Below are 18,456 nucleotides of genomic sequence, written 5' to 3'. Positions count from 1 at the left end.
AGGCTAGGTTAGGTTTTGCTTTAAAATTGCAATATGCTAGAAAGAGCTAGGGTACAGGTAGAATTTATCATGTTTTCGATATTTCAAAGGTGAAAAGATAGGTTGGGGTTAGGATTTTGCTTTGAAATTGCAATATGCTGGAAGGGATTACGGGTTTTTACAAAGATTTATGTTATTGATGTTTTAAATAAAAAGGGGAGGTAAAGGGATAGGTTTTGTTTTGAAATGACAATATGCTGACTTAGCTATAGTGTTTTTCAACATTAGTAAATAAAAGTTATATTTTATTAATTATATTATTAGAAGGTACTCATACTTTTATTGAATGAAATGATGATAATATATTGATTATTATATCAAATTTAATGATAAATCATCATTGGATAATAATATCATCATCAAAATGGAATGACGGCTCCAGTTACAGTGCTCGGTAACCATCATCACAAAGAACGTTACATTCAAAGATCTGACTGAATGGAACGGGAAAAAACCGTTACTAACGCATGCGCGATACGATGCTGTCTGAGACAGAGAGTGGTTTGTGTTATGACAAGCGACGTGTCGACTTGCCGACCGGCTAACGGTTAATGGCTGCCGCGTGGCGGTCACCGGTCGCCATGGTAACGGCGCTTGGCGCCACATTTGAAAATTACTGCCAACTTCTTCTTCTTCCTCTTCTTCTCCTTCTTCTTCTTCTTCTTCTTCTTCTTCTTCTTCTTCTTCTTCTCCATCTCCTCCATCCTCTTCTTCTTCTTCTTCTTCTTCTTCTTCTTCTTCTTCTTCTTCTTCTTCTTCTTCATCTTCGCTTCTTCTTCTTCTTCTTCTTCTTCTTCTTCTTCTTCTTCTTCTTCTTCTTCTTCTTCCGTATTCAAATCATCATTCAACAAAGCTCACCTGTCTACAAAAATTCAGGAAGGAGGATGAGAGGAAGAAGAGAGGAAGAAGAAGAAGAAGAAGAAGAAGAAGAAGAAGAGAGAAGAAGAAGAAAAGAAGAAGAAGAAGAAGAAGAAGAAGAAGAAGAAGAGAAGAAGAAGAAGAAGAAGAAGAAAAGAAGAAGAAGAGAAGAACGAAGAAGAAGAAGAAGAATAAGAAGAAGAAGAAGAGGAAGAAGAAGAGGATGATGAAGAAGAAGAATGAGGAGAAAAAGAAAAAGAAGAAGAAGAAGAAGAAGAAGAAGAAGAAGAAGAAGAAGGAGAAGATGAAGGAGATGGAGAAGAAGAGAAAGTGATATGTGGAAGAAGGAGTAATAATAAAGCCAGCTGATGATATTAAATTGTGTGCACAGTTGTTTAATTATTATTAAATTATTTAGGTATTAATTTTAACTCCTCATGAGGGGGGATGTAATTCGAATATTTTAAATATGAACACCCATTGAATGGTACATCATTTGAAATGCCTTTTAAAAATGAGAAAATTAGCACTGATGAAAATGTTCAATGATACTTGTATCCAAAATGGCGACTGATTGAACTTCATCAATTATTTCTTTAAAAACTTAAACTTCAATTTGCCACTTTTTTGGATACAAGAATCATAGAACATTTTTTTTATGTCTTTCTTGTTTTGAAAAGGCCTTTGAAATATTATGTACCACAAAAAGAGAGTTTACATTTAAAATATTCGATTAGGTTATAACCCCTAAGTCACCCCCTTATGAGGGGTTGAAATTAGGTTGAACGTCAGAAAGTAGAGTATTCGACCAATAACTTATCCTGGAAGTTACAGTATTATATCTAAAACAGTCTCCAACTTATTGGAGAGTATCCACAAGTCCCATAACTTCAAAAATTTCAGGAGCTCCGCCCCATCCATGCAAAGTTTGATTTTAGATTCCCAATTATCAGGCTTCATATACAATTTGAACGAAAAATTTCAAGTGGGAAAGATTGAGCATAAGAATCGCCACAAAATAAGCTGAAAATAAGTTCGAAATTCGAGAAATTGTGATTATTCAATTGCAAACTGTTGGCAACTGTTGATCCTATTAAATCATTCACTATGAAGAGATAGCAGACCTCGTGAGTCTCCAGCGTTATTGTCCTGTCACCAGCTGGCTCAAATCTTTGAATAGTAGACTTGAGATGCGCGGGAACACTAGCGTCAGGTGATCAATCTTCATAACGGCAAGGAAAGTTGTGTGAGTGCGCCACACCAAATTTTTTTGTGAAAAACCGAATAGCTTTGAAACCTGCTCTTGCACTGCATGTTGTGTATTATTTTTATTTATGTATCATTGTAATTCTGTTAGAAATTTTATTGTAATGACATGACCTGGTGTACTGTATATATATATTTTTTTCTGGCTACAATAAAATCATTGAATCATGATTCATTCTGAATAATATATGGCTCGGCCCTATGCCAATATTATAATAAACGACAGAATTTTATTTTTTCAGAATTTGTTGCCAAATTGATTAAAATGCTGTCATTCGGAAAAGAAAAGAAAATTTGTGATGCGAATAATATTCAGTGCATTGGTGTTAAGCGCATGTCTACATAGACTGCTCATATGTGCGGCTGGCACTACAGAGAGGAAGCTCGATCGACGCAAGCGCTATCTGGCGTTCCCCAAAGGAAGCTCTTTGCAGGTTAGTCTGTCTTATCCCATTAAACGGTGTACACACGTACGTTTGCCTCGGGTGAGCATACGTGTATGGGCTTGCATTCGCACGTGTGGACACTGTTCGCTGAGGCATGTGGGCGAACCGGAACCCTGTCGGTATTTTGGCGTGCTCAAAGGCGCCTCGGGCGAGCATTGAATGTACGTGTGGACGCGATTTTGCCATACGGGTGAGGCAAAATGTAAACATTGAAGGCGTCATAACCTAATTCCAATGAATTAGGTTAATGAATGACAAATCAAATTGTGATCCAATAACTAATTGTAAATTGTAGGATATGTGGATTGTCAATATTTAAATAGAAACATGCATGGAGTATATAATTCGTATCATGATTAACAAATTTAGAACTGCATAATTTAAGTGAAAAAAGCTTCTCTACAGGGTTCCTACAAGGAAGTATAGCACAAATATTATTTTACTGTGGCTATCAAATTATCTTGTGTTTGTTTCATGTTATCAATCAGAGTTGTTAATTAAAATTGTAATCTTCAATATGATATTATATGTTTTAGATAGCTAGGCTATCTATAGAGAGATTTATACAAACTTTGAACTAGTATTCCCTTGAAGGTAAATCTTGAATGTGTTTGGAGAATCTTGTTTTGTCATGTGTATGAGCATAGTTAGTTTAAAATGGGCAGCAATTTAGTATTTGATTCAATTTATGGCTAATTTTCTTAAAGAAGACTGTCAATTTTGTGAGACAGTGTTAAGTGCTTTGATTAGGTCATCAAAACTTCTGGAATTATTGTAGAATTTTTCTTTTTTTGAGATTCTGAATAGATATTGGAAACCAACAAATGAATCGCCTAATGCCAAGAATCTCAAAGTTAGAGCCAATCGTTCTTGTGGAGTTATTGCTCCCCTCATGATGATATCATTTTTTGTTTAGATAACTAGTTGAATTAGATTCAGTATATTAACAACATAATGTTTTGACAACCTAAGAAAGATTGAATTGTCAATATTATGTCATGTAGCAATTTATTTCCTTACTTCAACCTACAATCGTTCAACCCACCAACATCGTTTGTCAAGTTTTATTTTTGATTTTATTATATAAGTCATTGAAATAAAATGATACTGCTGCAATTTGTGATAACTATCTTCAATGATGGAATGACGCCATTGTTGTCATGTTGTGGAAAATCTACATTGACCATGTCTTCGTGTCGTCTGCAAATCAGTTAGCTTTTTTGAATGCTGAGGCATACGTGGATCGCGTCCACAAGGACGTACAGTGAATGTTGAGGCATATGTACATACGATTGTTCGCGCGAATCTGTACGGACGTGTGTACAAGGCTTTATAGTAATTTCTAGAATTGACTTTTCTAGTAATTTCATTATAGAGTAATTTCTGTATATATTATATTTGGTTATTCTTATATCTGGCTATTTTTAAATCTGGTTATTTATGTTTTATGGATCTCGAAAACTGCTCCAACGATTTTCACGGAATTTGGAAAATAGTAGGTTTATGATATAAAGATTCGATTACACTGGGTCTCATTATTTGGAAAACTCGCTGAACGACATTGATAGTATATTTTCGCACCTAGGGCCGAAAATGAGACTTTTCCGGCTCAAAATCGGTTTTCAAGTCCGAGGCCGTAGGCCGAAGACTAGAAAAGATTGAGAGCCGGAAACACATTTTTGTTCATGGTGAGAACATTATTTTTCGCCGCACAGGAAAATAAACAATATATATATGAGAATAATTGTTTATTAGGCACTTCCGAAAGCAAGACAGGATGGTCATAGCTATAGCAAATCTGAGGTAATCTGAATATCAGGAAATTGCCCAAGTATTTTTATTTTTTATTGTGATTTGTCAAAATAACCTAAAAGATTATGTTCAATTATGTAAGGGGTTGAGTTCATACTTTTTATTCTTCCGAATGACAATAAGATGATATTATTATAAATGTTTTGATTCTTGAATAATAAACACAAATAATGGGAAGTTTTTTGATCAGCTGTTTCAGCACACTTGAAATTGAACAATGCTTGTTGTCGTTGACTTCGGAAGTTTATGTTAGAAGCTCTATCCTACTCTGAAAATCGAATTTGAATTGTTTATAATATATATCTTATCTGTATTTTATTCATCCAAATAAAATGATAGTATCTTATTGCAGAATACTTATTCAATTTTAGAAGCATAAACTGATTCCGTTTCATAAACCATTTTGTAAACACGTCCACATCAAATCAGATCAGTTGACTTCAAGGTTATTTTACAGCCCTAGGGCCGTAAAACTTTTACCGGCCTCGTTAGAAAACAATCATTTTCGGCCTTCATATGACGCACAAAAACCAGCTCATTACATTCAAGTGGGGCGAAAAAGGATATTCATCCTTGGAAAACAGATGATAATTTCGTCGTCTCTCGATAACAAAAGATGCGTGTGCCTGTGTGGGAGAGAGACAGAATTATTTCCAGCTGTGTAATCATAATCAATCAGTGAGAAATTTTATCTAGCTAGCCAGTTTAATCGATTTGATCAACATAATCTGATTTGTTGACGACATGACATGATAATCCTCCTAAACTAGAGTTATCATAATTTCCAAAGTTGATCATTATTTGACAATTTCCAGTGATTAGTGAGTGTTATTTTGTTATTTAATTTGGTTTGTATATAATCTAGATTATGATTTTTTTTTGTTTTCAAATGTTTGAAAAGAAAATTGAACCTGAATTCAAGTGTATGGAACATAACCTACTTTCTGGACTATTTATAGTGTATGAATCAAAATTCGGGAGAGAGACAGTTTTGGGCTGTGCCTGTTAGTACTTCCCCAATCATTTCAAAGAATTGTGTTCGGTTTATCGAAAGTCAATAAATAAATAACGAGCGAAGCTCAGTGCTCCAATATTATCAGTGGAGAAAAAGAAAATAAATGTACAGTACGCTTTATCATAGCTTTGTACCCCTGACTCTGAAAAGTGGCATATAGGAAAGGTATGATTTGCAGGGTAATATTTGCAATACAATACAATGAGACTAATGTAATAACATAGGTAGATAAAATAATAAGGTAGTCCTTGTGCTATTTTTCTCCCAAATTTGTAGGTGACACAGTCCAAGATGAGGTTAGAATTTCATGGCTTTGCAAAAACATCAAGCTTCAGAGACCCTAGATCCCTATAGTGAAGTACACGTTATAATGGCAGTGGAGAAAAGATGGGAGAGCAACGTTGCCGATCCTCTTTCTTGTCAATGCCTTCCATAGACGGTAGCTGATACAGGTTTATTGATGTAATATTAACTGTCCATTCTCGTTTAAAATGATCAATTATATTTTATCAAGCAAGAAATTATATTTTTCAATGATTTTTCATGATCAAGATTAAATATTTTGTTAAATAAAAATAACTAAGAAATTGTCAAATTACCAAAGATTTATTGATACTTAGATAGTTTTCTAAGTATCAATGAATCTACGTGTTTCTTTGAAAATTTCCTTGTCTTTTCATTTAATATGAATAATTATCACAATATCAGCATCTCAACTACACAAGAAGTGAGATATTTTGTTAATTAATAATTAATTAACAATCAGTAAACAATTAATTAACAATTAGAAAATATAATTATTATATTTCTACATTGTGAAAAACCAGTCTGGAGACAGAGCAAAGCGAGAAAGAGATAGTATTATCCGCTTTGTTGGAAGATAGACAAGGATAGCAATACAATTTCTAATTAAACACTGTCATTATAACGGACCTCACTTTAGATCCCTAGATGGAGGAAGCTCCCTACACACAGAGATTCTTCATGAATGAGAGAGTTGCAACGTATCACCAACAAAGGAAAGAGCTTGTTGAACGAATGTCAGCTGATAGGCTGTATTGTGATGAAAGAATGTAACTCCGAAAAGCTCCCTCTGTATCTTATCGGATGCTACACGTTGCTTCTGAGAAGATACAAAAGAGCATCTGTTGCATATGGAGAGATGAATTAAAGCTCCTTGTGTATCTTATCGGATGCAATACGTTGCTTTTGAGAAGATACATAAGAGGATCTGTTGCTTATGTAAAGATACATTGAAGCTCCTTGAATATCTCCTCGGATGCTACACGTTACTTTTGAGAAGATACAAAAGAGCATCAGTTGTTGCTTATGGAGAGATACATTAAAGCTCCTTGAATATCTTTCAGATGCAACAGTTTGCTATTGAGAAGATACAAAAGAGCATCTGTTGCTCATGGAGAGATACATCAAAGCTCCTTGTGTATTTTCTCGGATGCTACACGGTGCTTCTGAGAAGATACAAAAGAGCATCTGTTGCTTATGGAGAGATACATCAAAGCTCCTTGTGTATCTTCTCGGATACTACACGTTGCTTATGAGAAGATACAAAAGAGCTTCTGTTACTTATGGAGGGGTACATTAAGCTCCTTGAATATCTCCTCGGATGCTACACGTTACTTTTGAGAAAATACAAAAGAGCTTCTGTTGCTTATGGAGAGATACATTAAAGCTCCTTGAGTATACTCCCGGATGCTACACGTTGCTTCTGAAAAGATACAAAAGAGCATCTGTTGCTTATGGAGAGATACATCAAAGCTCCTTGTGTATCTTCTCGGATACTACACGTTGCTTCTGAGAAGATACAAAAGAGCATCTGTTGCTTATGGAGGGATACATTTTCAGAAATGTTGGATGTTTTTGAATGGGTAGTATTGTAGTCTAGAGGTCCTCCGCCGATATGCAAAGCTACAGGATCCGGACTATACAATGGTTTCTTTCTGAATTGATAATAATTATTAAATTTGATGAAAATCCGAATGATTCTTATTAGCATTTGAATAATTCCAATATCTCAGCAATATCGTAGGCCGCGGCCTTGTATTAGAGGTGGCTATGATTCATCCCATTTCTAAGATTCAAATCACATGTTATAATATTCCCAACAGCTCTATTCCATAACAACCCGGTCGTGTGTTGGTGGGAAGGATATTATTTCATATCCTACTTAAAGAATCGACAATTATTTGTTGAAACACCGCCGATTTATGAAGTTACATTACAATTTTATATTATCGTTATTCTGATTGCATTCAATCTTTATTCTCATTGATTAATTATTTATACTTTGTAAAATTCGTTGAATAATTAGCATTATCGTAATTTAATGTAAATTAGTGTATAAGCCTGTAATTATTGTAACATACATAAATAAAGAAATCTAATCTCTCTCACTCTCTCTTTCTCTTACAGTTAGTGTACTGTTTTCTGGTGGCAGCACTTGGATCTCAGAACATTTTCACCGTGGGAATAACTCTGGGACTGGCTTGGGAAATTCCGTCCAGAATTCCCTCCAAAATTCCCTCCAGTATTACCTCGCAGCACATCATTAGAAAGAGACAAGATGGAGATAGTCTCTATCCGAGACTTGAAGCATTCCTTGACAAGTATTCATTATTCATCATATTATTGTTATAATTAGTTTTATCCACGACGATGTTATAATGTGAGCATTAAACCATTACAATTCAAGGCTCAACTCACAACTTAGGCGACTCAGGTGAAGAAGAGACTAGACTCTAGTGGAGAGCATGTGTTTCCAAATGGTGACACTCAGACCAGTCGATTCTAGTCTCCGCGACGTCACCATTTCAAAACACATGCTCTCCACTAGAGTCCAGTCTCTTCTTGACCTGAGTCGCCTAAGTGTGAAGTGAGAGAGATTTCTTTTCACAATAGTTATTCAATACATCGGTTTGAACTTACCAGTATGCGACAGTTTTTACTTTCCTTGCCCTATTACCATAGGTAAGGAAAATATTGCTTTCCGAAAAAGAATAAGGCACCCCAATTTCTAAATTTCTATATGTTTCAAGGTCCCCTGAGTCCGAAAAAGTGGTTCTTGTGTATTGGTCTGTATGTGTGTGTGTGTGTGTGTGTGTGTGTGTGTGTGTGTGTGTGTGTGTGTGTGTGGTGTGTGTGTGTGTGTGTGTGTGTACACGATAACTCATCTCCCAATGAACGGAATAACTTATCTGTGAAAATTTCAGGAGCTCCGCCTCATCTATGCAAAGTTTGATTTCAGATTCTTATTATCAGGCTTCAGATAGAATTCCAGCAAAAAAATTCAAGTGAAAAAGATTGAGCATAAAAATCTCTACAATTAATGCCCAGTAACATTTTCACCTAAAATTGAAAATAAGCTCGAATTTCGAGAAAATGTGATTATCCAATTGCAAACTGTTGGCAACTGTTGATTCTATTAGATGATTCACTATGAAGAGATAGCAGACCTCTTGTGTCTCCAGCGTTATTGCCCTGTCACCAGCTGGCTTGGATCTTAGAATAGTGGACTTGAGATGCGCGTGAACACTAGCGTCAGGTGATCAATTTCCATAACGGCAAGGGAAGTAGTGTGAGTGCGCCACACCAGATTTTTATATTATGCAACGGAATATCGACCAATAACAATGCAGGAATATCCACATATAGTCTAGAAAAACTTTTGAAATCAGCTGATTGGATCACTAACATGATCAATTCCAACTTATAAATCATCAGGCTATAGTGAGGTCCACGTTATAATGACCTCGTTATAATTCGTGAAATGTTTGAGATACTCGCTCACTTGTGAATTTGTGACTCAACTCTGAATCTATCTCGTGCTTCGAAGGCCTCTATTAATTTATAACTGACATTAAGATAAGAAACTGATTATTAAGATATAACTGTTGTATCCTATACTATCAAACGAGCAACTTCTGTTCATATGTTAATATGTTAAAATGTTTATATGTTAATATGTTAAAATGTTTATATGTTTATATGTTTAGATGTTTAGATGTTCAGATGTTTAGATGTTCAGATGCTTGTATTTCACCGAATCTCGAAAACGGCTCTAACGATTCTCACGAAATTCAGAACATAGTGGGTTTATAATATAAATATTCGATTGCACTAGTTCTCATCCCTGGGAAAACTCGCTGAAGGACATTGAAAGGATAATTATCATTCATCCTTGGGTAAACAGCTGATAATAATATTATTTCGTCGTCTGTTGGTGATGGAAGTGAGTGAGCGAGTTCATGTGTGTGGGACTGTGTCAAAATTATGTCTCAGCTGTTGAACTTTTGTAATCATTCAATCAGGTACTTGAGGCCGGTTGCAAAAAAAGCCGGGTCATTTTAATCCTGATTAATTCCAGTAGATCCATCTTTTTGAAATGGTCTTCTCTGACTTGGTTTACGTGAAATTAATCAGGTTTAAAATTTAACCGGCTTTCGTGCAACTGGGCCTTTTTGAGGGAAATTTTTCATTCCTCTGGGAATTGATCTCAATATACTGTGATTAGATAGAACATTTCTGTAGGAATGTTATTATAATTTCTTCTATTGTGATAAATTTTTTATGCTCTTGTACTCCAGAGCAAAGCTCGGTCCTCGATATTAAACTACTATTCTCCCATTATATTTATCAGGGGCCGGCTTCCGAGCTCAGGATTGAGCTAAGTTCTGGACTTAAAACAGCTGGAGTCAGAAAATTGGCTTCCCGAAATGGGGCATAGCCAGAAAGTATGGAATTTGAAAAATAGCTTACATTCTATCCTCACTGGGCATATCACTACCTCCTTTAAACAAAGCCGTAGTGAATTCTGGTGACGTCAGCACAGGTTGTGCTCCTACAGCAAATAGAAACACTAGCTGATATAGATCAGCTGAAATCAACGATTTTGTATTGATGTAGGAGCACTACCTGTGCTGTGACGTCACACGAATGCACTACGGCTTTGTTTACGGATGTAGTGCGCATAGTCTCAGTCCAAGTTCTTCTTGTTCTTCTTCTTGTTCTTCTTGTTCTTCTTGTTCTTCTTCTTCTTCTTCTCGTTCTTCTTCTTCCTCTTCTTCTTCTTCTTCTTCTCTTCTTCTTCTTCCTCTCCTGCCTGAATTCTTCTTCTACTACTTTAGTCGTAGTCCACGTTTAAATCAAATAACGAAAAACTGGAAAATTGAACAGAAAATAAAAATAAAGAGAAAATCGTGTAAAGTTCCAGCCATTTTGAATTATTCAGGAATTTTTAATTTCGTCAAGGAAAAACGTTTCTAATCATGGAAAAGAGAAAAAAGACTCCAGCTGTTTAAAGTCTAGAACTTAGCTGAATTCCGGGCTCGGAAACCGTCCTTAAGTGATCTTCATATTTTATCTCTTCTCCTTTTATTGTTAATAATAATATTTAAAAAAACATTGTCAATTATTAATATTGTTTTTCTCCTTCTTCTTCTTTGAATATTAAGTAGTTGATTGCTTGTTTTTTTCAGGTTAGGAATGAACGGCCAATCCTGTGTTATGAGAGCCATATGTGAAGCCATGTATCGCAAGTCTACCACACTGTCTTTCATCGAAGAAGTGATACATTCCGTGTTCACGTAAGTAACTAGTGTTCCAAAAAGCCCCTAGTGTATCTTTTTGGATGCAACACGTTGCTTTTGAGAAGATACAGAAGAGCATCTGTTGCTTATGGGAAGATACATTTTCAAGAATGTTGTATGTTTTTGTTTGGGTAGTATTGTAGTCTAGTGGTCCTCCGCTGATAGGCAAAGCTACAGCAAGCGGACTGTAATTTCGAACGAATATAGTGGCTTGAAAAACATCAATGCCCTATTATTTCATTGATAAATGCATTCTTCATGATAATTGTATGATAAAAGGAGTACAGTTCATCTTTTTAATCAATACAAATTCAAAATTCCTTGTGATTTCATTCTCGGTCTTAAAATTGGACTCAAATCGATTGGATGGTATAAAATATAACATCATTTTTTAGGGATTATTTCAATTAACATTCGAGAGAAGAACCGTTTTGAGCCTTTAAAATATTATACAGAGTGGGTGAATATTACATTAATAAACCTGTATCAGCTACCGTCTAAAGAAGGCGTTGACAAGAGAGAGGATCGGCAACGTTGCTCTGCTATGTTTCTTCACTATCATTATAACGTGGAAATCACTATAGGTATTTACATGATAGTTTAAGGAAAAGTCTGTTACATACTTGGATTAAGGTAGGCGCACACAGATCATCATCGGACGGACGGCACGCATCTTATATTTGATGCACTGTTTCCAATTGGTGTGCGCATACCTATCCGCATCCGTTTATGCGCACTCCAATTGAAAACAATGCATCAAATATAAGATGCGTGCCGTCCGTCCGATGACGATCTGTGTGCGCCTACCTTAATCCAAGTATGTAACAGACTTTTCTCGCATATTGTAAATGTATTTCATATTCAATAAATACCACACTATTAATGAAATAAATTCATGTTAAAAAATAAAATAAATCACTCAATGGTTTGCGTATCATCCAACAAACAAATTAATGGATGAATTTATCTGTCAACAGGTATCCAGAAGTGAACACTGAAGATCCGGTGCTTGGTCAAGATAGTCCCTATGATTTGCCCAGATATAATGCAACAGCATGCATTGATTACTATAGGAAGTGTCCCATCTCACTTCTTGATCATAACTTTGTCAGCTAGTTGATGAAGAATGGGCGGCACTATAAGTAATATCGATGTCAATGGTATCGATCTTTGAATATCGATCTTGATTTTATCGATAATTCCAATATCGATATTCAAATATCGTTAAAATTAAGATCGATATTCAAATATCGATACTATTGATACTATCGATATTGAAATTATTGATATTTAAATATCGATCTTCATACTATCGATATTCGATTATTGATATCGATAGTATCGATATATGAATATCAATATTCAAATATCGATATTAGTACTGGTGCATTCGAAGTGAAGTCTTGCTTTAAACACTTTGAACTGTAAAGTTTGATCTGTCAGATCAAGTTTAGTTCTAAAAACTGATAATAAAATGATGGTACCAGTTGATGATAATGATCGATTTATTACAAAAACAAAATTTATAAATCTTTCAGAGAATTATTAACAATTCGAAATCTTTTTAGAAAGAAATAGTTTCGCATCTTGAATATCAAATATAATTATATTGATATGCATTTGTATCAACCACTGTATATATACAAAGCTAACTTATTCACATCTAAATTTTCTAGAAAATAATGTTCTTATAATTTATTCAATATATTTCTTAATAATTAACTACAGTATAATTTATCAACTTCTTCCACCATTATAACAGTAATCTGTAATCTTGAAGATAACCATGACTGTAAAGCTGTGTTTACACCAAAGTTAATAGCAAAATGTTGATAACTCTTAATCCTTATAGATTCTATTAGATTGAACATAACTTATCATACACATGATGAACATATGTGTTTGTCAAGTTCCGTCCATTCTAATAGAGTCTATAAGGATCAAGTTATTAGCATTTTGTTAATAACTTAGATGTAAACCCATCTTGGGGACCACCACAAAGTAGACCCACGCCAATCCACGAAAAGCAACCGACGTCGTGGGATGATTATTGTAAACCATTGCTAGGCTTCTACAGACATCTGTGTAATACATGTAATGAATAATCCACTTGTCAGCTGATTGATTATGAATAATTCTATAGCAATGGTTTACAAAACACGGCGTGGGTTGCTTTTCGTGGATTAGCGTCGGTCTACTTTGCTGCGGGCCTAATACATTGATACACATTTAAAGAAAACATAAAATCATCATGATTATCACAATAATATTAAAATTATAATATTATTATTAGTCAAATATAATGCTGATAAACTATTTCTCTTAGGTACATAAAACTAATCTCTCTTCTGTATAAAAATATCAACATTCTACTTTCGAATAAGAAGTCAAATGAAATAGGCCTACACTATTATGTATAAATTAATGTAAAATGAAATACACATTAAGGTGCGTACAGATATACGCGCAGCGAACATGAGCAATTCACTTTTAATCAGCTGATTATATCTATATTTTTACAGAAACGGTCAGATACAGATATAAAAAGCTTGGCATCAGCTGATTAGAAGTGAATTGCTCATGTTCGCGGCGCTTATATCTGTATGCACCTTTATATATGTCATTGAGAATAATCCAATTTCTTCATAATCGATTCAATAAATAGTATAAAATATAATATCACATAAAATGATAACACTAGATTAAATACTAATAGTTTATTTCTAAAATATCATATTTGGAAATTCCTATTCAGAGTCGGGAAATGAAGTATGAATAAATTATTTGAAATAGCAGTTAGACACTAATTTTTTTGAGGAGCTTAAATTTTCCCAGTGTTGTCATCTTAATGAATTTGGAACTAATCTTGTGAAATTTAATTCAATTCATATATTTCCACAAAAAAAATCATATTGAATATGTACAATAATAGATGAACAAAAATTTATCGGGCCGGTCTCCGAGCTCGGGATTTGGCTAAGTTCTAGACTTTAAACAGCTGGAGTCAGAAAATTGGCTTTCCAAAACGGGGCGTAGTCGCAGTGCATAGTTGAAACAAAATAAATCATTATATTCTCATTTCTATAATTGGAAACGTCTTCCCTTGACGAAATGAGACATTCATAAATAATTCAAAATAGCTGAAACTTTATACTATTTTCTCCTTATTCTATTTTGTGTTCAATTTTCTATTTTTTCAAAATTGAATTTAAATGTGACTTTAACTATGACTACGACTACGCCCCGTTTTGGAAAGCCAGTTTTCTGACTCCAGCTGTTTAAAGTCTAGAACTTAGTTAAATTCAGAGCTCGAAAACCGGCCCATTGTGTAAGTTAAATGGAATAAATAGTAATAGAATTGATTAGAAAAAAACAATTATTGGAGTAAAAACGTATCCATTTTGATGCCATTTTCCGTATTTTTTATATATATTATATTCTATTGACATCACTTTCGAATTTATCTGAGGTAGCAGATTGATTCACTCTAGAGAAAAAAAATTTTTCATCCAAAAATAAGACAGTGTCTAAAGCTGCGTTTACACCAAAGTTATTAACAAAACGCTAATAACTCAATCCTTATAGATTCTATTAGATTGAACGGAACTTTACAAACACATATGTTCTCCATTTGTATAAGTTATGTTCAATCTAATAGAATCTATAAGGATTCAGTTATCAACATTTTGTTGATAACTTTGGTGTAAACGCAGGTCAACTACGATTTAATTCTGTTCAAATGATCTATGTCTCATCTCCCAACTCTATATATATTAACATAGATAAACAATAGCGTAAGTAGATATCCCATGGTATAGGGCGTTTATGTCGCGACTTTTACTGTTATCTCAAGCCGATTACTGTCGATTATTGTCGATTTGTACTGTTTTGACTGGGTGAGAGTGTATGAACGGCACAATATGAGAGACTACCAGCGTCATAAAGCTTCACGGGAAAGAACTACGTGGACTATCGACTTGAGATAACAGTACAAGTTGCTACATAAACGCCCTATACCATGGGATATCTACTTGCGCTACTGTTTCTCTATGATATTATTCAGTAGAAAAACAAACGAATTGCACCTTATGTCCTATAGGCCTTCCAATTGGATAAAAAAGTAAAATTGCTAGGTGCTGTTCTTAGAATAAAAAGTTTTCAAAATAGTGGAACAACTATAGTGAGGTCCACGTTATAATGGCAGTGTTCAATTAGCAATAGTATTGCTATCCTTGTCTATCGTTCAACACAGCAGATACCACTGTCTCTTTCTCGCTTTACTCTATTGCCAGATCGTCTTTCAACAATGTAGAATATTGTTAATCAATTAACAGAATATTCAATTTTAATTATGAAAATTCATAATGGAATTATTAAGAAATATAATTTATTATTTAATGAAATATAATTGACTATTTTAAACGAGAAAGAACCGTTAATATTGCATCAATAAACCTGAATCAGCTGCCGTCTGTAGAAGGCATTGTCAACTCTTGTATTTAGTTTTAGTTTATCAGAGATTGACAATGGCGTAATAACCGAAACCGGTCTTTCTGAGTATCAATGAATCTGTGGTTTTTTACAATTTCTTAGTCTTTTTCATTCAATATGAATAATTACCACAATATCAACTTCTCAACTACACAAAAAGACTGAGGATCGGAACGTTATCTCCTATCGTTTGGTAGAGAGTTAGTGGGGAGGATATATTGAATATTGTTTCCGAAGAATGGACATTGATATGTCCAAAGCTCCGCCAATTTATGTACATGCATAACAATATGATTATTATCTATAGTTATTATATTACAAATTGCTTTCTCATATCATATACAGTTCAATAATTATTTTCTTAGTCTATATCATGTAAATTCATCTATAATGTTGCTGTATTGTAAGCTATTGTATATAAGTGTATAAGCTAGTATAATATATTGTAATCTACATAAATAAAGTACTCAATCAATCGTTCTCCACTGCCATTATAACGTGGACCTCACTATAGAACATAATCTGAAGTCACAGTGGACAGTTGTGAATGTGCAAAAAAATTCAGTAAAAAGATTTCATCCTCACAGAGTTTTTATCATCTCATCGGATAACCCTCATACTTTCTGAAGGTGCGTACAGATATACGCGCCGCGGTGTATCTTTTGAAATACAACACGTTGCTTTTGAGAAGATACAAAAGAGCATCTGTTGCTTATTGAATGAAACATTAAAGCTCCTTGTGTATCTTTTGGAATGCAAAACGTTGATCTTGAGAAGATACAGAAAAGCATCTGTTGCATATGTAATGATACATTGAAGCTTCTTGTTCATCTTTTTGGATGCAACACGTTACTTTTGAGAAGATGAAAAAGAGCATCTGTTGCTTATTGAAAGAAACATTAAAGCTCCTTGTGTATCTTTTGGATGCAACAAAATCAGCTGACTATATCTGTATTTTTACAGAAACGGTTAGATACATTTATAAAAAGCTTGGATAGAAAAGCTGATTAAAAGTGAATTAATGCTCATGTTTGCGGCGCGTATATCTGTACGAACCTTTATACCCATTCACAAGCAGAGATCTCATTTGGACATAATATTCACAATAAATGGAATAATACAAAAATGTTAACTTCATTAATTAGCTCCATAGAGCTACGTTTACACCAAAGTTATTAAGAGAATGTTGATAACTTGATCCTTATAGATTTCTATTAGATTGAACATAGCTCATCATACACATGATGAACATTTTATGTGTTTGTCAAGTTCCAATCAATCTAATAGAATCTAATATCGGGGACCGAGCTTCGCTCTGGAGTACAAAGGCATAAAAAATAATTACGAAAGAATGAATTATAATAACATTCTATCTAATCACAGTATATTGAGATTAATTCCCAGAGGAATGCAGAAATTCTCCTCACATAGGCCAAGTTGCACAAAAGCCGGTTAAATTTAAATCCTGATTAACTTCACGTGAACCAAATCAGAGTAGACCATTTCAAAAAGATGGATCTTCTGGAATCAATCGAGATTGAAAATAACCCGGCTTTTTTGCAACCGGCACTAAGTACCTGATTGAATGATTACAAAAGTTCAACAGCTGAGTCATAATTTTGACACAGTCCCACACACATGAACTCGCTCACTCACTTCCTTCATCCAACAGACGACGAAATAATTATTATGATCTGTTTCTCCAAGGATGAATAATAATTATCCTTTTAATGTCCTTAAGCGAGTTTTCCCAGGGATGAGACCTAGTGCAATCGAATTTTTATATCATAAACCTACTATGTTCCAAATTTCGTGAAAATTGTTGGAGCCGTTTTCGAGATCCGTTGAACATGAATAACCAGATATAAAAATATAAAAATAAAAACCGATATACAGGAATTGCTCTCTTAATATAATAGGATGATGTTAATAACTTTGGTGTAAACGCAGCTGGCAAGTTTGAGGATTTCAAATTTAGTTACTAAATTTTCTTCTATGAGAGTTCTTTACTAAATCGGAAGACCAAGCTAAAATAAATTCCTATATTAGAGCAATCAATAACAATAATTATAATTGAACAAGAGTCCCGATTAAATGCTGTAAATCACCCCGAAGATTTCTGCTACGACAAATATTGACAATAGGGTTAACAGCTAGATGGAAATTCTATGAGCGCCACAAGCTACTATTCAAAAATTGTTTGCCAGTCGGGAATCGAACCCAGTACCTTCTAATTTCTTCTTACAAAAGTAGATACAATAGAGCATCTGTTGCTCATGGAAAGATACTTTGTTGCTCCTTGTGTATCTTTTCGGATGCAACACGTGTCTTCTGAGAAGATACATAATAGCATAAGTTGCTTATGGAGAGATACATTGACACAGAATATACAGAATGGAAACTTGTAATCAATCGCCTATCTAACCAATGCTTTTTACATGACGCCAATACTAAACACGTTACGTGACCTTGGGAAGTTCCAATCCTGGTCTTCTGATTGGCTCGTAGCAGTGAACGAGATCAATTGATCCGGATCATTAAAGTGATCCGAACCTACTATCAATACTATTACAATGCGGCGCTCCCTAACAAGATGGCGGATTTCTGCGTCAGGGTATAGCCAAGTTTCCGCACTGTATGTATACACTGTATGTAATAGTATTGATGGTAGGTTCGGATCACTTTAATGATCCGGATCAATTGATCTCGTTCACTGCCACGAGCCAATCAGAAGACCAGGATTGAAACTTCCCAAGGTCACGTGACGTGTTTAGTATTGGGGTCAGGTAAAAAGCATTGGTTAGATAGGCGTTTGATTACAAGTTTCCATTCTGTATCTATTCTGTGCTATTACAATGCGGCGCTTCCTAACAAGATGGCGGATTTTAGCGTCAGGGTACTAGCCAAGTTTCCTTACTGTATGTAT

At 34.5% G+C, this 18,456-nt stretch overlaps 1 protein-coding gene across 1 annotated transcript; it reads left to right on the top strand.

Annotated features, from left to right (window-relative positions):
* Nucleotides 1-2,411: 2,411 nt before the first annotated feature.
* LOC111061401 lies at nt 2,412-12,168 on the top strand. The gene is made up of 4 exons (XM_039435904.1): nt 2,412-2,597; nt 7,867-8,060; nt 10,929-11,036; nt 12,017-12,168. The coding sequence occupies exons 1-4, from the start codon at nt 2,463-2,465 to the stop codon at nt 12,153-12,155; spliced, it is 576 nt and encodes a 191-aa protein (XP_039291838.1). The 5' UTR covers nt 2,412-2,462; the 3' UTR covers nt 12,156-12,168.
* The last annotated feature ends 6,288 nt before the right edge of the window (nt 12,169-18,456 follow it).

This window comes from Nilaparvata lugens, chromosome 9 (genome assembly GCF_014356525.2).
Source record: "Nilaparvata lugens isolate BPH chromosome 9, ASM1435652v1, whole genome shotgun sequence".
NCBI classification, from domain to species: Eukaryota; Metazoa; Arthropoda; class Insecta; order Hemiptera; family Delphacidae; genus Nilaparvata; species Nilaparvata lugens.
Note: the sequence above shows the minus strand (reverse complement) of the source record. Positions and strands in the feature narration are given on the sequence as shown.